The 27,640-nt window shown below is 40.4% G+C and overlaps 1 protein-coding gene across 11 annotated transcripts in view; it reads right to left on the bottom strand.

Annotated features, from left to right (window-relative positions):
* The window catches only part of PLD5 (phospholipase D family member 5), a 407,776-nt gene that overhangs the window by 171,281 nt on the left and 208,855 nt on the right, over positions 1-27,640 (bottom strand). For all 11 annotated transcript variants that reach the window (XM_072732872.1, XM_072732871.1, XM_072732876.1 and 8 more), the window contains one exon: positions 6,955-7,066. In XM_072732872.1, coding sequence (XP_072588973.1) covers positions 6,955-7,066 — 112 coding nt within the window. The remainder of the gene's footprint in view (positions 1-6,954; positions 7,067-27,640) is intronic.

Genomic DNA, 27,640 nt, shown 5'->3' with positions numbered 1-27,640 from the left:
AAATGAAATCTTAAAAAAAAAAAAAGAAAAGTAATTAGAATCACCCAGATGGAGCTTTATCAACTATTAGACTATTTTGTGGTAATCATTTTTTCCTAATAATTTGAGCAGATCATTCAAAATTAAAATCAAGAATTAAGGAAAGCGAATGTTTAACATCAAAGTTATTTGCTACCCTTCTGATCTGAAACCACCTCTACATTTCATGTGCCTATAAATCTGAAATGGAGGTTAGAGCCATATTTTCTTTCACAAGAAATATTTTAGAGTTTTTTGAGACTAGTTATAATAGTAAAACTTGCTGACTCCAAATTTGAACACTTTTGAAAAGCAGAAATGATTATGTTTAATACGTTTAACTGCTATTTTTATTTCTTATTCTAAAAGAGGTTATTAAACAACCACACAAAAATAAAATATAACTGATGTTCTATTAAAAAAGTGCTGTTGTTATGAGTGAAAGAGCTTAGGCTTCTTTCAAATATTAAAATTCTGACTTAAATGAATAAGACTTAGTCACAGAAAATGCCAATTAAATATTTACTCTTTGTTCAGTGCTTTGTGGATAGGAAGCCAAGATGAGCTGAAGATGAGTGCTCATTAGGATCCTGTTGCTCTTGTCTATTCACCAACATGGGTAAGGCTCTAATTAGTTCGCCTGGCTGGTATACAGTGGTAACGAGGGACCACAGAGGTTAGCTCTACTTAAACCACACTCCATTTGAGTCAGTTACCCAGCAAATGTATGAATTTATTCACAAAAGGAGCATATAAGGGGAGATGGGGGGCCGAGGGCCAACACCAAGGCCAAAAGTCCACTCAAAGGACACACTTGTTTTGCCTTCACAAAGAGTAACAGAAATGAAAATATTGATAAAAGATTGAAAAACCTAGAACTTTAATTTTTAAATCTCACAGATGACTTGAAGATCTGTCTAATCATCCATCCATCCATTCATCCAACCATCCATCTATGTTTTCATCTACTTATCTATCCATATATCTAAAGAAACCAAAGAGGAAAGAAATTCTTGACACATTAATGTGATGACTACAATTCGAAAATCTGTCTACCTATCTCTTATCGATCCATCCATACACCCATCTATCTGAAGAAGCCAAAGGATGGATGAGGGGATGGCATAATTGGGTGTTGGGCATTAAGGAGGTCACATTATATGATGAACACTGGGTGTTATATACAACTAACAAATTATTGAACACTACCTGTGAAACTAATGATGTACTATATATCAGCTAATTGAATTTAAACTTAAAAAAGAAAAATAAATAAAAAAAAACACAAAGAAGCCAACGGGGAAAGAAATTCTTGACATCTTAATGCTTTAGCTAAACAAAATACAACTCCATACAATAGTTCTGTTATCAGCTCCTTAGAGACATCACAAGCATCTATAGACAGCATGGTCTAAGCTCAAGGCTTGATCCCCCATAGGTCTGCACATGCACGAAAGAAGGGATAGAGAGGAAGGAAGGTTTGATTCTAACAGACTGAGAGCTTGAAACTCCAGCTGAGCCACGACTGGGCTAATAGGCCTAAGCCTACAGTGAGCCACACCATCAGAAGAGAGGATCACAGTGTGTGGGTCCATTTGGAGGTCCCCCAAGCTCTAGGATGAATTCCTTTTTGTTGCATAGCTGGGCCGACCACCAGCAATGAAGAAAGTCTAAGCAGCATCCAGTGACAATTTAACCAACAAATTATGAGTGTTTTAGATTCCTCTCCTTTTCAACACCAAGTTTTTAAAGGATGACCTCTTCTCTTTTCATTTGGGTTGCAATTTCATCATGCAGTATACCTTGGAATATGGTTTCTGATTTCTTCTTTATCTACCCCAGGAGTATGTCTCTTCTTCAGTGTATTTTAGGCTTCTGATTTCAGTATATTATTTTCCCAGAGAACTTTCATATAAAAATCTGGTTTGCACAACTTCTTTCCCATTCCAGGTAACATAGTAGGGTTTTTCTTTCATTTGTTTATTCGTTCGGATGAGAATATTTCCTATCACCAAATGCACTCTCCATCAAGAGTTCTGATACAAATATCCCCATATTTCTTAGGAAATATCTTTCTTAAGAACCAGCAGAGCCTGGCTTCTCTGAATTTCTATTCAGAGATGGTTACTACACTACAAAGAAGCCCTGTTATGAGGTGTGATTTAGAATCTACCTCCCTCAGTGCAGTATTAGGAATGATTGGTTTTAATTTAATTTAAATATTAAAGCCAAGTGCTTCTAAGTTGAATCTTTAAATTTACTGCTGAATTTTAAAGTAACCCTCATTACCATATGTCACTGATTCTAAAACATGCAGCTTTTACATTTTAACAACTCTGACATTGGGATGCATCTTATGATTGCCATAGACAGGGTGGCAGTTGTGACAGAGCTGTCACTTCAGGTCTTGGCTGTTATTCCTGGTGGCATGACAGGGCTCCTGCAGTTTCTTAATATTCAGTCAACAAACCATTTAAGGACTCTTTGAGGAAGGATTGTGAGGCCTGGTTACTGTTAGAACATCTTCCTTTGACATTTTCTGGTAAGGTTCAGAAACAGGCAGAATGGAAGTATGTTCAGAGAAAAGAGACAATAGTAGAGCGTCTTTTTCTAAAGTTAGAACACCACCACCATCTCGATGGTGCAAGAGACAGTGTTGGGTGAAAAACACAGGCATCCATGACTCAGACACAAAAAGTGATTCAGAAAAATTGGACTCTGTGTAGGTGTTTCAAGAATCCCTTGATCATTTTATTTCACTAATGTCAGGCTGCTCAAGCAAACTGTAAACTCTGAGGTCAAGGGAAGGCTCAGGCGTTGGTCAGTTTTCTAGCCTTAAAGCCTAGCTTTCTGGCATCTATCAGGTGTTCAAAGAGTGGCTGTTGAATGAATGAGTGAACAGTGGAGTAAAAGAAAATGGTAAGACCAACTGTGGAAAAGAAAGGAAGTCTGAAGGCAATGTTATGAGTGAGGCTTAATATGGACCTTGAGAGATCAATAGGAGCTCACAAATTGACAAGGAGGGAGACAGGCCATTTCAAGTACAAGGAAAAGTATGTGTTAGGAAACAGAGACCCAGAAAAGCATGCTGTATTTGGGAAATCACAACAATTGTTCAGATATTTAGAAAGCCAACAACAGAAATTAGTATGAATGAGACTGAAAAGGACATTCAGATTCTGAATGGTTTCAAGGACTTTTCTTTCTTTTTTTTTTTTTTTTAAATTAGTGTGGAGTTTATTTCTCAATCACTGATTTTAATCCTTTCTGACTTTTATCTCATGAATCTATATTAAAGAGTTATCATCCAACAGTGAACAAGTAAAAGCCTGGGTTTTTTCCCAAAAGGAAATTTATATTTTCTAGTTTAACATTATCTTATTCTTCATTTTTGGTAGGCTACTGGGATAAATATTTTCATCATATTATAGAAAGTACACTGAATTGCTATGGTTTTGAAAGACAAATAAAAAAGAAATTCTTCTTAATTAGAAACTCCATTGCAACAATAATCGAGTATAAGGCTTAAAAACATAGTAGGTCAGGAAATGGATAGGCAGAGGACAGAGGATCTTTAGGGCCATGAAAATACTCTGTACAATGTTATAATGATAGATATATGTCACTGCCTAGGTGTCCAAACCCAGAGAACGTATAACACCAAAGGTAAATCCCAAGGTAAACTGGACTCTGGATGATGATGAAGTGTCAATGCACGCTCATCCTTGGTAACACATGCCTCCCTCTGGTGAGTGATGTTGATGATGGGGGAGGCTGTACAGGTGTTGAGGCAGAGGGTACTGGGAAATCTCCACACTTTCCTCTCAATGTTGTCATAAACCTAAAAGTGCTCCCAAAAATAAGGCCTTAGAAAAACATAGAAATAATATCTTGTTTAGGACTAAAAGACACAGCCAGAAATAAAGCATTTGAGTAGCATAAAACAGCATTTTTGAGGTATTACCATCATGAGAGGTGGGACTTCTAAGGCACCTGCTAGGAGACAAGAACAGGGAAAAGACGGTACCATCATCCTGAGCCACTGTGGGCAGCCAGTGGCACACCCCATGAGAAGGCGGGTATGGAGGAAGAAGCAGGACTTGGTGACAGTCCCGCATCACACCAGCTTGCCTGTGAGGCAGCGAGAAGCCACTTCTCATATGGTGCCTGTTCAGCTGTGAACACATCACTTGCAGACTAATCTAATCCTCTGGCCAAGACAACTGGGAGCTGATAAAATCCCAAAACCAAACCTGTGAAGGCATCCAAAGGCCTCCAGATTTGGAAAGCAAGTTGATTTCTATGAAAAACAATTTATGGGGCACTGTCTACAAATCAGAGAGAGTGTATTCTCTGCCGTGGAGGTACACAGAAGCGGCTGGGTAGGTGGGAAACCAGGTAATAAGGGGTTGTTGCTGGAAGGGAGAAGAGTAAGCAACTCAGCTAAGCCAACGTGCTGCATTTACATCCTTACAGGGGACAAGTGGTGAAGGTCAGTCAATGGCATAAATGTTTGAATTGACAGGCAGTCTTCTCTAGAATGATATCTGCCCCTGAGTTCATGGACTTCTTGAGCACAGGATTTCAAAAGCACCCCATCTTTGGGCCACAGTGTGAGGTGTTTGTAAGGGAGGTGACCTTTCTGACATCTGAGTCATGTGGAAGAGAGGAGAGGCCTCGGGTGGGCAGCAGGAGCAACAGTGAGTGGCAAGGATGTCCCCGCCTCCAGGAAGGGCTCTGAGGCTTGGCGGGCCAGGCTTGTCCTCTTTGGACCCAAACCTGCACTAAATCCTCACAACTTCCTGGGGAAACCTCACTCACCCCTTCCCACTGTGTATGTGACCAGCTTCTATTTCCAGTGACTTCAGACTCACAGCTGAAGTTGCTCATGGCTAGTTTCATGCTTATCTGTCATTTGTGAATTACTTCTGGCCAAACTTTCCTGGAACTTTACCAGAAGACCAGGATCTCTCCATAAAAAAATTAAAATATAACCCTAAAGACAGGTATTCCAACACAGATTTAAAAGAATTCCATAAAAATTATTTAATTAATTAAATAAAATGGTTCCATAACAAATATTTCTAAAGTGCACTGTTATTATTTAATAGACCTCTGCCAAAGGAGGAGAGTAGAGAGATACAGTTGCTATGATGAATATATGTGGTGCTGTATGTATATATGTGCAGTAACAGAAGCCAGAAGGGCCCGCTAGGGGCCCATGGGGAATGGATATGAGAAATTAGGGTCCTGTTCATTACTCTCCAATTGTAAACGGAAATCATTTGTTTTGTCTTGACAAGAACGCCTATCACACACTAAAGAGTCTAAGTTGTAGTAATATATAATGCTTGCTTGTGAAATTCAAACACTTTCTTCTTTGTGAGAAGCGATGACTATAACAAAACTTTAATTCATAATTTGCCCTAGAACAGTAGGCAAGGATTTTATCCATAAATTCATTAATAGCGATTCCTTATCTCAGGTGCCAAATGTTCAGCAGCACCAGACATACGCTTTAGTTCTGCATAGTTGGTTTTTTTTCTAATTGTTATAATTGAAGTTGAGCTGAAATGCAAAACTTTATTAGCTTTAAGTGAAAGATGTTGGGGGTGTGTGTGTATGTGGTATACGTGCACGTAAATGAGATGTGTGTGCATAAGTGGTGTGTGTGTGTATGTGTGTGTAAGAAGACACCACGGGAAATTTATCAACAAATACAGGCACCCAGAGTTAGCCAGAAGTAATCTATTCCTAAAAATGTGTCAGCCAATGGATTTTCAGATAGTGGGAATCCAATCTCACATGTTTTAAACAGAAAAAGTAATAATATGTTTCTGATTTGTGTTAATCCACTGAACTACATATTTTCTAGTTTTTCAAAAATATTGTCCTGTGGTCAGGTAGCACAGTGAAGCTTCTCAGACCTAACAGTATCTTGTAAGTTACCTTGATTTTCTTATGTGTCTAAAAAATAATACACGTGTGCCCAACCATGCTTATGTCTTCTGTGTATTTATGTCTTTCCATAGACTTTATCACTTCTGATTTTTCTTCTGCAGAAGGAAAGACCACCTGTGCTCACCTTTCACTTCATAGCCCTGGACATTATTCAGAAGGTGTTTTCACTTAATCTGGGGAAGATAACATGCAAAACTGTCCAGCATGTTTAAACAGCACACATGTGAGATGCAATGCTGTCGTGTCACCACCGGACATGACACCTGGTGGTGTGACACCTGGAGCTGTCACACCAGGCAGCTCAAGCATTTTCACTGGCTCATACCTGCCATTTCTGTTCAGAGGTGTACAACTCTAATAGTAAATTCAGGGCCAAAATTTTGATAAATCCGTGAAAACTATTTGGAAGGGACAGTTCAGTTAGTGAAGACACAGCAAAATGAAGAAGCTATTTCCTCAGGATGCCTGGTCTCCATGGGATTTTGAAACAAGTTGCAAAATGACCTAAGAATGATGTTCTCTGTGGAATTAGGCTGAGTTTCACAGATGCCTACACCTGACTATATTATTTTAAAGAAGATGGAGCATGAGGAGGATTTCCATTTGAAGGGCAAGAGAAAAACAGAAATCCAATGTTTGTTCGAAAGAGAAGTGGGTCTTTAATCACATCACTGAAGTGTTCAGACAGGGAAAGATTCTTCTTTCTAGTTAATTATCATTTAATGGCCAGTAGATTATTTTGCATAAACTAATATGCAACAATATTTAAAATCTCCCGGTAGAATTGATTAATTAGTTCTCTCGTTTAAAGGCTTTAATCAGGCTGTTTTTCAAAGGAGAAATAAAAAGTGAACTTTGTGCAATGTGCTGACCATAAAGAAATCACATATTATTTTAAGTACAATGAGAGATGTCCTCACAGACAACCCCCCCCCCCCAACCAGGGCTAGAGTAGCACAGCGACCTTGGCCTTACCCTTTGATCTCAAGGCTTCTAATACCTTTGAGTCCGCGGTCACATCACTCACTAGCTTGATTTCGATATTTTGTGAAGTCAGTTGAAGCAACTTTTCGAAAAGACGTTGACCCTAGAAAAAAAATATTCAGAGACCAGAAAAGTCAGAAAACCTAAAGTATGCTATTTTAGAAAGGTATAAATAAACTTATTAAAAATTAAAACTATTCATTCAAATTTTAAAAGACAAGCAGTTCAGCAATTGATATTCATAGAGAATTCTTTCAAAGGAGTTATAAACAGAGTAGTAGCACGAATGCAGATTACATTATGTTTTCTTGAGTGCTGTGCAAATCAACAATTATTGCAATCCTAAATTCAATGCTATAGAGCAAATCTACCTTTTTTTTTTTTTACTCTTTCATGAACTCTGACATTATCTACACATGAAGAAGCAGCAGAGAATATTATACAGTTGAGTTTGAGCCCAGAGAGATCTGGATTCCAGCTGGTTTTTTCCAATTTGCAAGCTGTATCTCTTCTCACTAATCTCCAGCTTCTTCCTCAGTAAAATGTAGATAATATTAGAGTTTAATACTTTAAAGGGTCTTTTTTGAGAATTAAAAGAATTAGTTGTAGGTAAGTATCCTTTCAGTGGAAGTTCTTATGGGGAGAGTCACAGCTACTTATCAGTGATTTGCCTCAATTCACCTTCTGGTTTAAAACCTGTTTTACAGAATTCAACTAATGCCCTGTTTAGCAATCTGTCATTACTAGCACAAACTAAAAATGACTGAAATAAAAATACAAGGTAAAAAAGGTTTTGCTTACATAAGATTTTCACAAGCATTAAATTTTTATAGTAAATTTTAATCTCCAGGAGACTCTGCATAGAGGTAGGTCCTTAGCCATTACATTGTCTCAGACAAGTGGACCGCAACCCTATCCTATTTACTTTCCCTTGTGTGTGTTCATAGACTCCCTCTCCTTATCATAAAATGTACCAGTCTTCCTTTATTGATTTTTCAGATCTTTGTTATTCAGCCACAAACTCAAATGCCTTCCAGGGTCATACAGGAAATAAGGCTTTGGTCTTAATGGCCCCCAAGTGGAAAAGTCTTATTCTGCTTTGATAAGAATGGACTGTTAATAATGATTCAGTACAAAGGATGGAGGAGAGCAAGGAGGAAATGTGGATGGAACATGCAATTCCTGCAGTTCAGCCTCAGAAAACAGAGAAGCCAAAGACCAAAACCTAAGGGTAAGGAGAACGAGTTAGAATGGCAGTGCTAGGGCTGCGTAGCAGGGCAGAGTATCTGGCATAATCCGGCCGTGCTCCAATCTGCTGACCCAGCACAGCCAAAGCTCCCTCATCCCTGGGTACTGGAGGGAGGCATGGGAATTGTACCCCGTGGCAGGCACAGAAGCTTCCTTTTCCTTTAATGAAGCATGGAAGTCAAGGGTAGAGCTCGTGAATTGCTCTGCACCCAGGGCTTGGAGGCAGGTTTACAGCAGACCCGGTATTCCTGGGAGGTGTGGAATGAACACAGCAGGCTGGTGTCAACTGGTTATGTAAAAGAGGTGAGGGAAGGTGAGAAAGAGAAAGACAGAGGACAGAAGAAAGACAACAGCAGCTGCCTTGCAGATTGCAGGGTCTATGTGGATTTCAGGTTGACTGCAAGAGAGGTGAGGACCCCGGCAGCCAGAGGTCAAGAGGGACATCTAGGTGGTGGGACTCTGTGGTTCTCCTGAAAGGCTGTCACCAACACCACCTTCCTCAACTGCTCTGGTGCTCCCCCCCACTTGCGTACTATAATCTTGTCACTGGCTCTTGGAGGCTTGGTGATTTCTGCATGGCCCAGATTTCTGGAACCCAGACTTTTGGTCATCACGCAGTCACACAGATTGTTCATACTCTTCCCCTTCACACAGAGAAAAGGCTTATGTGCTTTGTGTTTTGTGAAACCCCATCAGTAATGGGCTGGTAGTTTTACACAAATGCTTTTTGTTTCTTTTCCTTTTTTAACTCTTGGTTAACAATATGTTTCGCACCAATGAAACATAAGAGATCTTCTAACCTATCTGTATTTCTGGCTCTGTGCCTTGAATTGATTCCCACTATGTTATTTTTGTGAGATTTAAAATGAAGACCAGAATTCTCAAACATGGATGAAAATAGAAACTCCCAAATCCACAGATACTGGCACAGACTGTCATTAAATAAAGCTTATTTTTCCTGTTAGTATGTGCTGATGACTTACACCGAGGATTCTTAAAATTGTTAATTATAGTGCTTACTGTAATGAACTCGGGCCTGGGGGAGCTTCTCCCTTGTTTTCAGTATCTTACCTTCCTCTCTTCATATCTTTGCTAAGACATTCAAAATGTAGTAACAAAGGTATAAAACACCTACCTGGTGCAGAGATCAGCAGGAAAAGCTACTGCTTTCAGAGTTTTCCATCAGTAGACTCTTGAACAACATAGGTTTGAACTGCATGGGTCCACTTATATGTGGATTTTTTTCAATAAATTCAGTACAGTCCTATAAATGTATTTCCTCATCCTTAAGATTTTCTTAATGACATTTTTTCTAACTTATTTTTGTATATATAACATACAAAATATATGTTCATTAGCTATTTATATTATCAGTCTCTGGTCTCTGTTCAATAGGAAGCTATTAGTATCAAATCTTGGGGGAGTAAAAAGTTATAAGCAGATTTTCAACTATGCAAGGGGTTTGCGCCCCATTAGCCCCCATGTTGTTCAAGGGTCAACTAATTTGAAAACTTGCCCTTCCTGGTGAGAAACATTAGGCAATATTTTAAACTTAAATAATCTTGAAGATAGCCAGTGGCTCAGGTGTGTTGAGCAGTTTAGGCCAATTAAGCCCAGGCAGCCTGCCTAGGGGTTAGAGTATGAAGTATTGAGGGGGACTAGTTAACCACCTAATATTGCCCTTCCTTCATCTAAAAGGAAGAAGGTACTAATAATCTGATAACATCAAATATCAATGCACTTAAGGGGCCTGACAACGGAGAAGATGTTTGAACATAATATGGGTGCTTGATGATACAGGCTACTCGAGAAGACAGAACTGGAGCTAAAGCATAATGTTAAGTATTCAAGAACAGATAAGTATGGCTGGGACTAACACTCTAGGATTTTAGAATTAAATTAGAAGAATAATTAAAGAACAACATGGCCTCTGTTGAGACCCAGATTAGTGGTCTGAAAAAATTTCTTTTTTAACAGAAGAAATATCTCAAAGCATACACATGCATGCATGCACTCACACAAAAACAAAGATGATATGAGAGGAAAAGGGTTATAGAGAAATTGAGGATCTATGGCATATGGCTAATAGATGTGTTAGAAGAAAACAAGAGGCAGAAAGAATAAGCTTTCAAATAGAAGAAAAATGGTCCTACTTGAGGAAAGGCCCAGATCTACATGTTGAAAAGATAATTAAAGATGAATGTAATGTGGAAACATTTAGGTACATTCTATAAAATCAATAAATACCAAGGAGAAAGAGAAATTCTTACAAACTTCTGTCCAAAAACAAACAAAAAAAAAGTTACCTGGATTAGACTGGCATGATGTCAGCCATTAGCAACACTAAGCCAGTAAATGATGGCTACAGACTATGAAAGAACAAACTAGACCAAGGGAATGCTTTACCCAAAGATTTTACTTGCCAGGGTCAAAAAAGGAAATATTTGCAGATATATACAGATTTAGGAATTATATCACCTACATAACCCAAACAAGGAACATATTAAAGGAAATACTGTAATAAAACAATAAATATCACTAACCACCATCAAAGAGGATAAAAGGGAGAACAAGTGATGAACAATAGGATTTGGACCTGCTTAAAAAGGATTCTTGAAATAGAAGAGACACATTATAGGGGGAGTTCTACTGTTCTACTGAGAATCTATTACATGATTTTCTTTTTTTTTTTTTTTAATTTTTTTATTTATTTATGATAGTCACACAGAGAGAGAGAGAGGCAGAGACACAGGCAGAGGGAGAAGCAGGCTCCATGCACCGGGAGCCCGACGTGGGGTTCGATCCCGGGTCTCCAGGATCGCGCCCTGGGCCAAAGGCAGGCGCCAAACCGCTGCGCCACCCAGGGATCCCTATTACATGATTTTCAATGGGAGGCGCTATTACATGAAAGGGGCTGAGTTGGTTGTGTGTGGAAGTTACTTCTTTTATAAATAAAACACATATATATATAAAATAAATATGCAATGTACCTGTGGTATTAAAATCTCATGGGGTGGCAGATTTAGGAAAAAAGTGTCTAAAAAGTCTCCTTAATAAGGTGTTAATGAAAAGAAGGTTGAGAAATACTGATCTATAACCAATAGGATAAAGAACCTCAGTAAAAATTAGAATAAGAGTTGAGAGGTCTTAAAAGTACTAAATGGGAAAAAGCAGGGCCTTATTCTGTTGTGGCACAATTTATGGGGTGGAGACAGTTATAAACTGGTATGTGCCAAACAACACAGCAGCTAAATATGTAAAGCAAAAGCTATCAGTAATGCAATTAAAACACTACCACAATATAAAGCTTCAAAATATGTCTCTCAAAATGACTAGATTTAATGATGAATAAATAAGATTGTATGAAAATTTAGTATTATCGAACGATTATGCATATACATTTACACCTATTTCTCATTCTATACATCAAATTCCTCAACTGTATGTTTGTCCATTAGAATATTATAAAATCTGTTCTGTAACAGCCATTAAGAAAACCTGAACAGAAGTTGAAGGGAGATATTCTATCAGTTGCATTCTTTGTTCTTAATCTAAGAAAATGAGAAACAGACCATTAACGTGTAACACATAAAATAAATTATATCTACTTAAAAATTTAAAAGCTCACTCTTAGCTCATTTGTATATCACAAGAGAAAAAAAAGTGAATTTCTGTATTCTCTAGAAAGCTATAGCTGAGCACTTCATAGCAAAATCATGAAATGAAGCAATTTCTGGAGTCAGAGAAATTAATAAGTGTAAATGTCTTCAGCATTATAAAAAACATAACACAAAGTCACAGTAATCATACCGATATGGTCGAGGCACAGGAACAGATAAATAGGTAAAGGAACTTAACAGAGAATCCAGAAATGAAGCACATATGATTATATGAATAACAAATATGCTATTTTAATTCAGTCTGAAAAAGAGAAAGTGGTTTAATTTGGCACAAGTAAATGGACCCCCATTATACCACATGGAAAAATATGTTTCAGGCAAAATAAAAACATACTCATACTGGGGCACCTGGGTGGCTAAGTCAGATAAGCACCCAAGCTCCTGGTTTTAGCTCAGATCATGATCTTAGGTTGTGAGACTGAGTGAGCCCTGCTTCCAGCTCCACACTTAGTGGAGAATCCGCTTGGGATTCTCTCTCTCTCTCTGCCCCTCCTTCCATTCACTTGTGTTCTCTCTCTCTCTCTCTCTAAAATGAATAAATAAATCTTAAAAAAAAAAACAAGGGGATCCCTGGGTGGCGCAGCGGTTTGGCGCCTGCCTTTGGCCCGGGGTGCGATCCTGGAGACCCGGGATTGAATCCCACATCGGGCTCCCGGTGCATGGAGCCTGCTTCTCCCTCTGCCTGTGTCTCTGCCTCTCTCTCTCTCTCTCTGTAACTATCATACATAAAAAAATAAAAAAATAAAAAAATAAAAAAATAATAATAAAAAAAAAACAACACAGGGGTACCTGGGTGGTTCAGTTGGTTAAGCATCTGTCTTTGCCTCCAGTAATGATCCCAACATCTTGGGATCCAATCTCACATCAGGCTCCCTGCTCAGCGGTGGGTCGGCTTCTCCTTCTCCGTCTGCCCATGCCCCCTACTCATGCATGTTTGCGTGCTCTCTCTCAAATAAAATTTAAAGATCTTAAAAAAAAAACAGTAACAAAACAAAAACAAAAAACATACCAATACTTTTAAGAAAATCTATTAAAGTATAGGTATGTACAGCCTTAGAGTAGGGAAAACTTTAACCAAGCTAGCTGAGGCTAAATAATGGTCCCCAGAAATGTCAGGTACTAATCTGGAGCCTGTAATTTTACCTTACTTGAAAATAGCATCTTTGCAGATATGACCAAATTAAAGATCTTGAGATGAGATTTTCCTGGATTATTTGAGTGGGCCCTAAATACAATCAATGTACTTGTAGGAGAAGCAGAGGGGATTGGACCCTCCTGGACACACCCAGAGGAGGCGGCCACATGAAAACAAAGCAGAGGTATTTGAGGATGCTAGTCTTGAAGACCAGAGTGACACAACAGCTAGCCAAGGGACAGTGGCACCTGCCACACACTCAAATGCACACATGTGCATTCTCATCCAGTAGTGGTGGCTGCTGGAGTCTCTGGAGGGAGCACTGCTCTGGTGACACCTAGTTCTTAGTCTAGGGAAATAGAGTTCAGACTTCCAACCTCCAGAAGTAGGAGAGAGTAAATTTCTGTTGTTTTCTGTCTGTGGTACTTTGTTGCAGTGGCCACAGAACCAATATACAAGCCAGCTATGTAAAAGCAATAAAAGACGTAATTACAAAAGTTAAAAAATTATATTGCAAAAGATATCACAAACTAAATGAGAAACAGTAAAATTCTAGAATAAATATTTGCTATGCAGATGAGAAGGGAAGTGTTAATAGCTGTACTCTTTAAAAATATATTAAAAATTAATATGAAAAGGTCAAACATCCAATCAAATCTGGACAAAGTATGGCTGGCAGACACGAAGAGATGCTTCACGTGTCAAGGGAAGTGCAAAGCAAAGCAATGCAGAGATCTCTCTTTGTACTCAGGATACTGGAAAAAATTTATGAGTGGTAACTTTTACTCCTGTTGGCTATTTGGGGAAAGGGTACTCTGACATTGCTGCATTCCACTCAGGAATCCCATACCTAGAATATATCCCGAAGTAACATAAGCACCAAAATGCGTGTGTGTGTGTGTGTGTGTGTGTGTGACTTTGTGTCTTAGGTACGCTGTTACCCTACTCATGCACATACATGTACACATGTCTATATGTGTGCACATAAAGTTTAAATTGAAGTTTAAAAGAACTGGTTAAAGATATTAAACAAGTGATGATACAGTCACGAGAAAATAAGACTAGGACTTATTTCAAGCCATGATATCCTTTTAAAGCAATATACCGGGTATCTGGGTGGCTCAGTAGTTTAAATGTCTGCCTTGAGCTCAGATCATGATCCTGGAATCCTGGAATCAAGCTCCATGTCAGGTCGGGGGTCCCTGCTCAGTGGGGAGTCTACTTTTCCCTCTCCCTCTGCCCCTCCCCCAACTCATGCATGCTCTCTTGCTCTCTCCCTACTAAATAATAAAAATCCTTAAAAAAATAAGTAAAGCAATATACTTGTCTTGATTTTTTCTTTAACTTATGATTTAACAGACAAAACCACATATGCGTGGATCTCCTCTAGACTCAATTTCCCATTTTATTTATTTAACCAATTAGTTTGATTATCTACAAGATTGATTTTTTTTTAAGATTTTATTTATTTATGAGAGAGAGAGAGCACTCAAGCACAGGCAAGGGGGAATGGGGAGAGAGAGAGGGTGAGGGGGAAGCAGACTCCCCACTGAGGAGGGAGCCTGATCTGGGGCTTGATCCCAGGACCCCAAGGATCATGTCCTGAGTTAAAGGTAGACGTTTAACTTCCTGAGCCACCCAGGTGCCCCTACAAGATTGAGCTCTTATTTACTTACTATATTTACTGAAGTTTTTAGTACTGTATTTGCTGAAAATTTTCTTTTTCCATTTAGAAAACTTACTGAAATTTTACCTACTTACTATACTTACTGATATACATAAAGTTTGCCAGGGATATAAACAAAGACATATTACTTGTATATTTGTCAGCATCAACTATTATTCTCAAATAAAAGGACCCCCAGAATAGGGAGAAATGTCTTTTAAGCAATTTCATTCAGCACACTTACTGGGTGCTTGCTAAGTGCCAGGGACCTTCACAAATGCTGGAGATAAATGATAAGTAATTAAATACAGCCCAGGAGGAGGTACAGGCCTAGGGACAGTGTGGCAGGGGTACTTATAACTCAGCCTAAGCCACATAGGGCAAGTTCCCCAAAGGAAGAGAAAAAAGAAAAACTGTTCCAGGCAGAGACCTGTGGCCTGAGAGCTAAGTAGGAGGCTCTTGTAAGCGTGGATGGAATTTGGACTTTGTTCAGAAAGCTCTGTGGATCTCTGAAGGAATTTACATAGGCAAGGACATAATTGAATTTCTGCTCTAAAAGAAAATTCTGAGGTGCCGGGGTGGCTCAGTCAGCTCAGGTGGCTCTTGGTGTCAGCTCAGGTCATGATCTCAGGGTTGGGAGATTGAGCCCCACATCTGGCCGAGCACTGGGCATAGAGCCTGCTTGAATATGCTATTCTTCTGCCCCTAACTGACTCTTGTGCATGTGCACGCTCTCTCTCTAACATAAATAAACCTTTAAAAAATAAATTAAAAAATAAAATTCTGACTACAAATTGGAGAAGGACTGGTACAGGGCAGGGCTGGAGGCTCAATGAACAATCAGGTCGGCATGCGGTCCAGTGGGAGGTAATGTGGCCTGGGACAGAGTGGCAATCAGAAACATGGAAAGATCTCAGGCATTTATGAGAGAGCATAGTGATGAACTCTATGGCTAGGATTGGGCTTGAGAGAGATAGTGGAGCCAGGAAAGGTGGCTTGAGGCCCAGGAGCTGTCTGTGTGTCTGGATGTCTATGGAATGTAGAATTCCTTACCCAAAGGGAGAAGATGGTGGACTACACATCAGTTCACAAATGTCCTGAGGTCATGGATCAGTTAAAGCTTTGGGAAGACTGCCAGTGCCACTGGTCCAGCAACTTAGCAGAGAACACCTGCTTTGTGGGCAATGAGCAACAAGATCACTCACCCAACACCAATGAAGAGTATCTGCTATATAAGCTTCAGGCTGCCAGTCCATTCATTAATCCAGGTTCCATCCCATTAAGGGGCTTAATTATTCTGAACGGTTACTCATCAAGCCTTGCCTAATGATGGTTATCACAATTATGCACCCCATGCGTAGGAACACAGCCACCCCTGTCAGGGGCACATAGATGAAGATAGATGAATAAGCACATTCTGCCAATAATGGGCCAGGAAATAGCACGGAATTAATATTAGGAGCAGCATGTCTATAACAGGGACCTGGGCAGCTGGATTCCTACGGTAGCTGGAAAGTACCTTCGGGGTGGCTCCAGGATCCCCTCTAGCTGCAAAGGGCAGGTAGACAACGTCACCTTGGCAGCGTGGTCAGCCATGGCTGGAAGAGTGTGGACGGCACAGCTTGTCAGCATCCTCTGCTGCAAAAAAGGAGGATGTGACGGGCAAGGGAGGGACACGTGACATAGGCCTCACACTCCAGCTCTTCCACAATTACTTGTTCTGAGTGGTCAGCGGGCCCCACACTACAAGGAGGCTGAATTCCTTCTGATCCTCACTCCTGACGATCTCAGCTCCTCCAGGACATAACCACGAGGGTGCTTGCAGTCTTAAGAAAGCAGCTCAGCCTCCTTAGCCCTCTGCCCCCACTTCCAAGAACTGATCCCAAGTGAATGAGCAAAAAAACAATGTTTTGCACAAAGATATTCACTGTAGCACAATTTATTCAGAAAAAGAAAAATCAAAAAATAGGCTAAATGTCCAAAAATTGAGTTACATAAATTTAATCTGGTGCATCCACTACACTGGATATTATGCAGCCAATTTAAAATAATGTTCAAAATGTTAAAATAATGAAAAGGTGCTTATAGTGTAATGCTACGCTCAAAATTAAGATACAAATTTCTTTGTATAATATGAGCATACATAATTCCTCATAAAATATCAAACTTAAAAAAGGTTTTGTTGATGGTCATATGGATGATCATGTTCTTTCTAATCATTTCTCTGTAGTTTCTAAATTTTCTATAGTGAGAAGCCATTACTATTACAATGAAAAAAAATCCAAGAAAGTTGCAAAAACGTAAATTGGCCATAGGGAAACAGGAAGTGTAGCAAGAAGGTCTAGAGAGAAAACAATCAAGCAATTAGGTAAGCAAAACTAAGACAAGACAACTTTAAAGAAAAATCATTATTTAATTCAAATAATTGGGAAGCATATCTTTGGGCTCATGATTTATTCATGCCTATATGATTGGATTTAAAAAGAATCAAAGAGGTTAAACTCTTGCTAATCATAGTGCTTATGAGTTTATATCAGAATGATGATTTCCCTTGGAAATATATTGGAAAGCAAGCAAGAGCATAATTAGGATCGCTCAACAGATGGGGAAATAGAAGCACGATGAAGCAGCAGAAATTTACCAGGAAAGAACAGCACTGAGGGAGAACCAGAAGCCACAGGAGCCAGAGAGCTTACTGAGCCACCAAGAGCCAAGGACAGCCTTCCCAGCCTGCTCACTGCTGGTTCCTGTTGCTGCTCTACCACTCAGCATTCTCTGCATCCATTTCTTCATTTCCTCCACTAAACATTGAGTTCCACGGTGGGTAGGGATTGTTGCTTTTTTGATTTTGCATCCTCAGCAAACAGCACAGTACCTTGCTAAAAATTTGTGCAACAAAGGCACATGCACAATCATTTCATAGCCACATTTCCAATGCAAGAATGCTAATTTAGAAGCTTCTGCTGAGTGTTGATTTTGTGGAGCATGGAAGAGATACTATTTTACAAGATTTTACACCCTTTCCATCAGGTTATGCTATTTTCATGCTGAGACTGCACACCGGGAGCTTGACTGAAATAATATTTAGCCTAGAGATGTGAGGGCTGAAGAAGGGTCTACAGTTTCAAATCCCAAAGCAATCAGTGGGCTCCATTCTCTTCCTGGCCACATACTAGACAATAACCTACAGTAATAAACACGACACATGCCCCATAGTCCAGGAAGATGTGGAATATTCCAGTAGAGGTTACCACCTTGTTATATCATCAATGAGAGAATAACTGGGACAAACAGGGCTAAACTGAAACTAGTAAAATTGGGGTGACAGACCAGATGGGAAGGGAACAGTGTGGCCCTGTGGTGAAATCTATAAGAATCAAACACTTTATTAGACTGGGGTGGTTTTAAGCAGTGGTACTCAATCCTGGCTACCAAGTCATCTTTTTTTTTTTTTTTAAGATTTTTATTAATTTATACATGAGAGAGAGAGAGAGAGACAGAGAGAGGCAGAGACACAGGCAGAGGAAGAAGCAGGCTCCATGCAGGGAGCCTGATGTGGGACTTGATCCCTGGTCTCCAGGATTAGGCCCTGGGCCGAAGGCGGCGCTAAACCACTGAGCCACCCAGGCTGCTCCCAAGTCATCTGTTTTAAAAGTATCAAAGCCTGAGCCCATCTCCAAGATACTCTAACTTAAGTGTTCAGGGGTAGCTTGGGCATCAGTATATTCCAGAAACTCCCCTGGTGATTTTGACAAGTAGTCATGGTCAAAAACTGCCCTAGTGGGAGCAGAGGGTGAGAATCTACCTGAAAATATTCACATTTCTCTTGTTTCTTCATCTAAACCATGAAGAACAATGTGAATTAGTATCCTGAACCTCCTTTAATGGAAATTGAGAACTTGATGGACTGCTTAAAGTTATTCCTGCTCTCAGATTACATAGAAAGCAAGTGTCCACTAAATAAATTTGAAACTAAGTGTCCTGCTCCAGAAAAGCAAAAATAAAAATGAAAACAGCAAATCTCTTTTATGAGCTCCATTATCTGTTATTTTATAAACATCATTTAAATCAGATTTACAAAGCCATCAAATAAGACTGGCATTATTATACCCATTTTATAGATGAGTTAATTGAGGATCAGGTGGGTTATGACATTTGCCCACTGTGGCCACAACTACTAAACTACCTGTCATGTCAGACATGTTCGATGCCAAACCCTGTGATCTTCCCACTAGAGTATGTGCCTCCTTTAAAAATTATTTTTTAAGACTTAATTTAATTAATTAATTAATTTATTTATTTATTCATGAGAAGCATAGAGAGAGGCAGAGACATAGGCAGAGGGAGAAGTAGGTTCCTCTTGGAGAGCCTGATGCAGGACTCGATCCCCAGATCTAGGGATCACGCCCTGAGCCGAAGGCAGATGCTCAACCACTGAGCCACCCAGGTATCCCTAGAGTATGTGCCTCCTGAAGAAAGCTGCTCGATCGCCTTTTCTATAAAACCAAACTCTGAGAACTGAAAATAAACAACATAATAAATTCTAAACTGCGCCAAATAACAGATCATTAGTATGCATCCTAATTTTGTTTTAATTAATTTATACATGGTTTTTTTTTTCCTTATATCCCTGTAAAAAAAATACAAACCAGACAATTGGAAGGTGGCTATAATACAGTAGAAATGCATGCAAGCCCCGTGATCCACATCAAAACAAAGGATGAAATCTGTTTTTCAGGTTGTAACAGAATATTCCATTTTCTCTGGCTGTTTCACACCAACCTACTAATTACTAACCTCTTAATTGCAACAGGCTCAAAGAGTTTCAATTATTTAAAGAATCCGGTCTCCACCAACCATGCTCATCTCCTTTTAGGCAAAATGAAAAGCAAGAACAGTTGGGATTTTATTTTTCCTAGATTACAAAAAAATGCAGCAAAAAAAAAAATTCTAGTTAAATATTATGATGAGACTGCAAATATTGGGTACTTTTCTCAGACTTTTACATGGGAATGACACTGGCAAAAATAGGATTCTCCTGGTTCCAGAGACACCCCCCCCCCCATGTTCCAAAGTGGATGCTGACTGTCTACACAATGAATGAATGAATGAAGTCTCCTTCAATACTTCAGGAAGGAATAGACCCACTTTGGGAAAGAAGGGGTGAGAAAGAAAGGAAGAATGGAAAAGATGGTGGATACTGGACCACACAGAGCCATAGCTGACACTTCCAGACAGCAGGCTTCCCAGGAGGGCTTGACTCATACAGTGATTCTAATAGAAAATGTGAATAATGTCATTAATGAACCGGTCGTGAACATAGCTATGAAACAAATGAGACAATGAAAATGTTTCTAAGTTAGGTAAAACAAAAGCCCTTGTCTGTTGCTTTTCCTACGTTTACAGTCAGTTAGGAAAAATATTGCTAGCAAGGAATGAGTGGGCTACAGGATGGACCAAATACCTGAGTCATACTAGGATGCAGCAGCCTGGCACATGACAGCAGAATATGTCCCACTAACGTCAAGGTGAGATCTCTCAATGTTGCCTGGGTGTAGGGGTCTTCAATTTAAAACCAAAACAAAGAGCAGAAAAACCAACCAATTGACCAATCAACAAAAATCAGAAGTGGCTATAGGGTTGAGAAGACCACATTACTTCCTTTGGATTCAAGATTCAAGATGTCAGTTGTCCAGAAATACGTGTGTGTACAGGCACGCACACAGGCGTACATGAGCAGATGGGTGAAAGCAAGATCCTGTGTGGGTGTGTGTTTGTGTAAGGATTTGTACTTAATAAACGAAAGTTACAATTGTATATATAAAGATAATTTGCATAATCCTTCTTATCTACCCAGAGCCTCACATTTTTAGAAACTGTATTTCTCTTTTAATCTGACATGCTAACCATCCCAGTTTCTAGCAGAGCGTAACGCACATAATGAGAACTCATTATTTGTTAGTAAAATTAAACTGATTTGAACTAGAGTTGCAGTGCGCACGTAAGTAACATTCATGATCATAACAAACACTTACATAATAAAATGGCCAAACACTGTTCTATACGCTTCACATACACTAACTAGTGTGATCTATACAACAACCTCTGAGGTGACCCTGTTGTTGCTAATGAGGAAATCGAGGACTACAGAGTTCAGCATCTCACTCCAAGTCACAGGGCTGATAAGCAGATAAAAAAGGAACCTGAGTCACCCCCTCTCCCTCCTCACTCACCTCTGCAGTCTGCCTACCACTTACCATGTAGAGAAAGGATCCTGGCTTTTACTCTCCAAAACTACACTTGGCTTTCTGAAATTTCAATCATATCACTTACTAAATTGAGCGAATACCATTACACATTTAAAATAATAATTTTTCAAACTTAATTGTGATGTACTATCAATTGGCAATCATGACTCATGGTAGACAAGTAACTGATCTCATAAATGCATCTAGAAGATTCAGTTGTTGCAGCTCATTAATTATTTCATTTGGTTTCTGATAGAGAATTCACAGAGAGAAGGGGTTTTTTTTGCCCAACAAATTAGGTAGCTCTGAAATCATCAAATCACATTTCCTGGCTTTTCCTGAACAGTCTTGATTTCATAAATCCCCATCTTTTTGTCCCATAAATTAGCAATCATGCTTTCCTAGAAATTTCAGTATTTCAGGGTCTAAACTCATCATCTGGACAGAAAGGAACAAAAATCCGTTGCCCAACCATGTTGATTACATTTTAAAATATAGTTACCATGGAACCATAGAGCTCACCAGCCCTTGACATGGCTTTCATACAGAGGAAAGTTACTGATCAGTTTCTTTTCATACATACAGAAGGAAACAAACACAATACTAGTGCAAGGTAAAAAAGATAAGATGAGTTTTTCAGGATAGGAATTAAGACAGCAACCTCCTTGGAACTACAGATTAAAAATACATTTTTAATGATGGTGTCTGTTTATATACACACATACAAGTCTGGCATTCATCATTCTGTGGATAATGACAATCACTCACTGTTATGAAATTGCTTCTCTACCCCCCTCTTTCTCCACTCTTCTTGCTCCCCAGCCCCTAGTGTGTGAAATTGGGGCTGGGGTGGGACGTAGAGGAGTGGTAGGAATCCCCTCCCTCACGTGCTTCCTGACCCTTGATGGTCAAGGGCATATACGTTGGTACAAGAGGTTCAAGAGCCCTGTTAACTCCCCAGTTCATACACTACAGGTGCCCCAACCCCTGGGCAGGGGATTTGGGCTCCATTACCTCCCTGAGGGGCTCTTATGGTCAGCCCCACCCCTGGGGGCCATTTCCCCCGCTAACTACCCCCTAGCCCGAGGAAGGGTGAGGGGGAAGGGCTGTCAGTTATATTAAGGTGGTTGTTGTTGTTTTGAACAAAATGGAGAAGCATAAATAAATAAAAACATTTATCTCAAAAAAAAGAAAGAAAGAAAGAAAGAAAGAAAGAAAGAAAGAAAGAAAGAAAGAAATTGCTTCTCATCCAAGTCATGTGCCATAATGATCTGTGTCTTTTCCTGCCAAGCTAGGGCCTGCCTGCCACTGACTGACCATTCCTCAGTGCATTTTGCATATGGTTGTATTATAATAAGTAGATGGGCCAAATTTCAGTTATGGTTCCTGTTTATCTACATGTCATTTATGGTTTTCAGGTAGGACTCTGTTGGTTTAGAAGTAAATACCATGTTTGGCTATTTTACTCCTCAAAATAATACTTTCTTTTAAAATATATATCAACGGAAAATAAGCTGTGAACCTGGGCCAATTTTCATTATACTGGAACATCTAAATTAAAACAAATTTAAATTTACTCACTTGCATTATTAGAATATGAAAGTTTTTCTTAGCATTTTTTTGAGTGTCATAAGCCAATCAAGGACTATATTCCACTATCCATAAAGTCTTGGTAAAAATAAAAGCAACCTCATAGGTCCAAAGATTGGCCACCCAAACTCTGAAATGATTCTTTGGGGGGCCAATATTAAGTAGCTGTATTTAGGATACTGCATTTTCTACTGCCAATACAGGGTTTATAAAGTACAATGTTATTTCCTTTCCTTGTGCACATATCCTATATTCACATATCAAGAATGTCCTGTTATTGGGACGCCTGGGTGGCTCAGTTGGTTAAGTGTCTGCCTTTGGCTAGGTCATGATCCCAGCTTTCTGGGATTGAGCCCTACACTCAGGCTCCCTTCTCAGCGGGGAGCCTGCTTCTTGCACTCCCTCTGCTGCTTCCCCTGCTTATGCTTGCTCTTTGTGTCTCTCTGTCTCTCTCTGGGTCAAATAAATAATAACATCTTATAAAAGAAATAATGCCTCATTATTTACTATAGCAGCTCAACTTTAAAACTGCCACAGAATTTGCTACAAATTTGGGTCATTCACTGTCTTGTGTAGAACAATGCTAAATATTGGATCCAGGGTCTTGAGTCTCCTATTGCTTTTGAAAGATAAGACCAGATACAATTTAAATCAAATAGGCTTTCAGCCAGTACCTTCTCTTTTTAGGAATGGTAAAACAACAGAATCCGGGGTACTTACATTGCACCTGAAGAGAAAAAGTGGTCAGTAAGGACTCAGTTTCCTTGTACCATTCCTGACCTCGGCACAATTACCCTCCCCTGGCAGGACGGGAGGGGAGCACAGAAGAGAACCAGCTATTTCAAAATAATCTTTTGGGATGCCTGGGTGGCTCAGTGGTTGAGCATCTGCCTTCAGCTCAGGGCGTGATCCCACGGTCCCGGGATCGAGTCCCACGTCAGGCTCCCTGCGTGGAGCCTGCTTCTCCCTCTGCCTATGTCTCTGCCTGCCTCTCTCTCTCTGAGTCTCTCATGAATGAATAAATAAAATCTTAAAAACAAAAACAAAATAATCTTTAAAAGCCCAAGACATGGGGGGCACTTAGACAATTTTCCTGGGTCCCTTTGTGAATACTGCTCTAGAGGTTGAGGATTGCCTGAGAGAAGATGCAAAATGGAGCCCATCAGGCACTAAGCACCATTTCTATTCCATAGGCTTGCTGCTTTCTCTTTTCTTTTACATATTTTTTTTTCTTTTAAGATTTTCCTATTCATCTTATGCTTTCACGTTCAACTCTGCTAGGAGGTCAGCTCCCTGAAGGAAGGGATCCTGAATCTGTCTACTAGTGTACCCTATATACCCTATACCCTCAACAGGCCTGCACATAGGAACCTCAGCAATATTTGATGGCTTGCTTGAGAGAGTCAAAAGAAATTACGTGAAACACTCTGAAAGCATGAATTCCTTGCAAATATGTTATTAATAATCTAAGAACTGCCCTTTCATTTATACTGTTTGTCTCAAAGCTGGATGCTTGGGTTGACTCGCCAGCACACAGATCTGTTTGCAGACTCGTGTTTCCTGGTGTGGCTTGAAAGTTCTAGGAAGTCTGGCACCCACATAAAATGCTAGCAATTCTGTGGGACAGAGGAACACAAGGCAGACATCCTAATTTGTATCACCTTGGTTTTTGTTGTTTTTCCACTTGCTTTTTTAAAAGATTGAAGTAGGGGATCCCTGGGTGGCGCAGCGGTTTGGCGCCTGCCTTTGGCCCAGGGCGCGATCCTGGAGACCCGGGATCGAATCCCACGTCAGGCTCCCGGTGCATGGAGCCTGCTTCTCCCTCTGCCTGTGTCTCTGCCTCTCTCTCTCACTGTGTGCCTATCATAAATAAATAAATAAAAAATTAAAAAAAAAAAAAGATTGAAGTAGAGTTGATACATTAGTTTCAAGTGTACTACATGGTGATTCCACATCCTAACATTATGCAGTGCTCCCCCATGGTAAAGGTAGTACCATCTATTACCACAGGACACAATTATTACAATGTTACTGACTATATTCCCTATGCTGTACCTTATATGCCCAGGACGTTTTTATTTTCTAACTGCAAATCTGTCCCTCTTAATCCCTTTCACCTATTTTGCCCATCCCCCCACCTTAAAGACCACAGTCTGAATCTGGTGTTCGACCAGTGGACACTGAATGCATGGGACTTCCCAGCATCATCAGTTGGCAACTAATGGACCAGACCTGAGGAAGAGGACAACATTCACTACCTTGCTGAGGGTGAAACCCCCCAAATGGTACTGTAAGCCTCCCTGGTTCTTACTGATCCCCATTCTCCACAGGGTGTGGTACTCAGGGGCCAGAACAGGCAGGGGGTGCAGAGCTGTTCCCCAGATCATTCTCATGGCCTGCTTGAAACCACTTAATATGCACAGCAGGTAAAGCCCCTCTCTCCTTCATGTCTGCCCACGCAGAGCCCTCCTTGCAAAGACACAGGAAAAGCCATTCAGCATTTTGCAGAAACCAAGCCTTTTAAACTGCGAGGCACCTGGTGTTGTTAGTGGTCAAGAAGCAGCAAAGAGGCATCTCTTTGGCAGGAGCACTAGGACTCCACCAGGAGACATCAGTTCTTTTTGTGTTTGTTTGTTTGTTTGTTTGTTTGTTTTGAGGAGACATCAGTTCTAACTGAGGTTTCCTCCTAAACAGGTGCTGTGTGAGTTCAATAACAGCCACGTTATTGGCAGTAAATTGAAAAATCCCATCCTTGCCAGGAGACCTGAACTAAGCTTCCAAGTGTAATCTTTCCATGTGAGTAATGCCCACCTTAGTTCCCTCTGACATCATGCGACCGACAAATATTCTCTCCTTGACCAAACTCCAGCCACGCTTCTCTGAGCCCTCTTCTCCACCAGGCTCAGCCTCATAAAAACTGCAGACTCTCAGCACAAATTATTTCATCCCTACTGCCCAGCTTCCTCCTCTCTTCCCTCTTTAAAAGGCTTGAACAAAAAAACAGTTTCAAGAGCTCAAGGCCACATCCTTAGGATGACGCTGGCCCCCTTAATGTGTCTGCTTCAGAAAGCTCAATATTGCCAAAAGAATTTACTGTTTGTTCCAGCCAACACCTGATGAGGGGACCCCTATCTCCCAGACTCTATGGGACAGTAGAAATCTAACTTTGATAAGCACCAGTTAGCAAACCCCAGATGGGTTTCTTGTGGACCTCTTTCTCCACTTTTTATAAACTTCTACTTCCTTGATCCTGTTTTAAGCCCCTGCTCTGTCCTACCCACCCACTCATTTGTTCTCCCTGCAAAATGCTCCATCATCCCTGTACAAATCTGAGTTGAGTTCAGTTCACGTGGATTCTCTTCCCTATTACAGAAATACATTACTGATTTAAATCTGCCCTTAGAACTTAAACTGGTGTCTGGCTTTGTTTTTGTTTGACACAATCCATTCAACAGCTATTCAGCAATTATATACTGAGCAGCTAGTATGTGCCCAGTACCACATTTGGCACTGTTATTCAAAACAGACCCAGAACCTCATTCATGCTCTGTGAGCGGTACTGAATACTGGCCATGAGCTATGACACAGCCTTTCTGTGACTCATCTTCTACCGTATAGTGTGAACACCTAAGGAGGGTTTACTGGGCTAATGGAACAAGAGGGCAGAAGGAGGTAATTCAGAACTTTTCAAATGTCTCGAAGCATATGAAAGAGCTGGAGATTTTGTTGAAATGGAGATCCTGATTCAGGTAGGGCTGGGGTGGGTCTTGAGATTCTGCATTTCTTATAAGCTCCCAGTAAATAAAGATGCTTCTGGTCCCCACACCAAACTTTGAATAGCATGAGTTTAGCTTACAACAAGGATTAGGATGAATGTTCAGGTTAAAAGCAAGGAAAGACCAGAGGTCCTCAGGTGGCTTCTGAGAATCATGTCCATCTTACACCAGCCATTCAGGGACTCTATGGTACCTATAAAGCCATGTGGGTGCCCCTGTTCCACTGATTTGAACCACCACACACCAGTCAGTCCCCAGCACTGGCCAAAACTACTACGTGTTCCGCTTCCTCCTGCCTCAGCCCCAGAATCACCTTGAATCCTGCAAATGGATTTAATGGGCAGCTCTGGGTAATGCTGTAGGTTCCCTGGGGCCTCCAAGTCCAATTAACTCCCAGTCTGGACTGAATACAGAAATCCTGGAAGCCAACCAGGATTGAGGGCAGGGTCAGAGAGAAATAGTAGCTACTGGGAAAAATAAAGACAGTTAGCAAAGATCATTGAATGATCTTTCATTCAGCGGGCACAGCATATCAGAAGAGTTCAATTAGGTCATCAAGCCCAAGAGCAAATGCAAATCTTCCCATTGTATGTTTGATACACCCAGCTCTTCAGGGGTGCCCATGAAGTGAAACAGACCTGTTGACAGCCTGGGGCTCACACAGCATGGACACTCGCTATGGTCTGGATCCCAGGTTACAGCATGGCTCTCCAAGTCCAACTAAAGCTTATAGTTCCTGTTCAATTCAGTGGCTATGACCTAGTCTTGTCTAGCATTAAGGAAAGACAATTTGAACTATTTCTTCCTCACACCATCAAACCTGCTACAGTAAATTGTTTCCAAAGTTTGCTGCCAATAATCTCCCACCCCTGAATGGGCATGCTTCTCCTGGAATCTCTTGTCTCTCTCTCTTGGATGTGGGCGGTTGACCTTGTGACTTGCTTTGACTAACAGAATGTGGCCAAAGTAATGTTCTAGGAGCTCCCAGCAATTTAGAAGCCTTACAGTTTTCACTTTTGCCCTCTTGGGATCCAGCTGCCCAATAAGAAGCCTGGATTAGATTACTGAGTGTAGTGTCCACTTGGGGAGAATGAGACCTGGCTAGACCCCAGGCAGTCCAGTCCCAGCTACTGTTCCAGCTAAACACAACTGCATGCGTGATCCCAGCCAGCACTATTGGAGCAAAAAGCTGTGCAGCCCATTCACGGAATCACAGGAAATAATACTTAATAAGTTTTGGAATTGTTTCACCACAACAGATAAATGAAATAAAAACAAATTCAGCAAAACCAAAAAACATACGGCACTGTCTTTGGGACTGGGTGGTGCGGACA

The sequence above is a fragment of the Vulpes vulpes genome, chromosome 13 (assembly GCF_048418805.1).
Source record: "Vulpes vulpes isolate BD-2025 chromosome 13, VulVul3, whole genome shotgun sequence".
NCBI classification, from domain to species: domain Eukaryota; kingdom Metazoa; phylum Chordata; class Mammalia; order Carnivora; family Canidae; genus Vulpes; species Vulpes vulpes.
The sequence above is the reverse complement of the archived record's forward strand: the minus strand, read 5'-3'. Positions and strand labels throughout refer to the sequence as shown.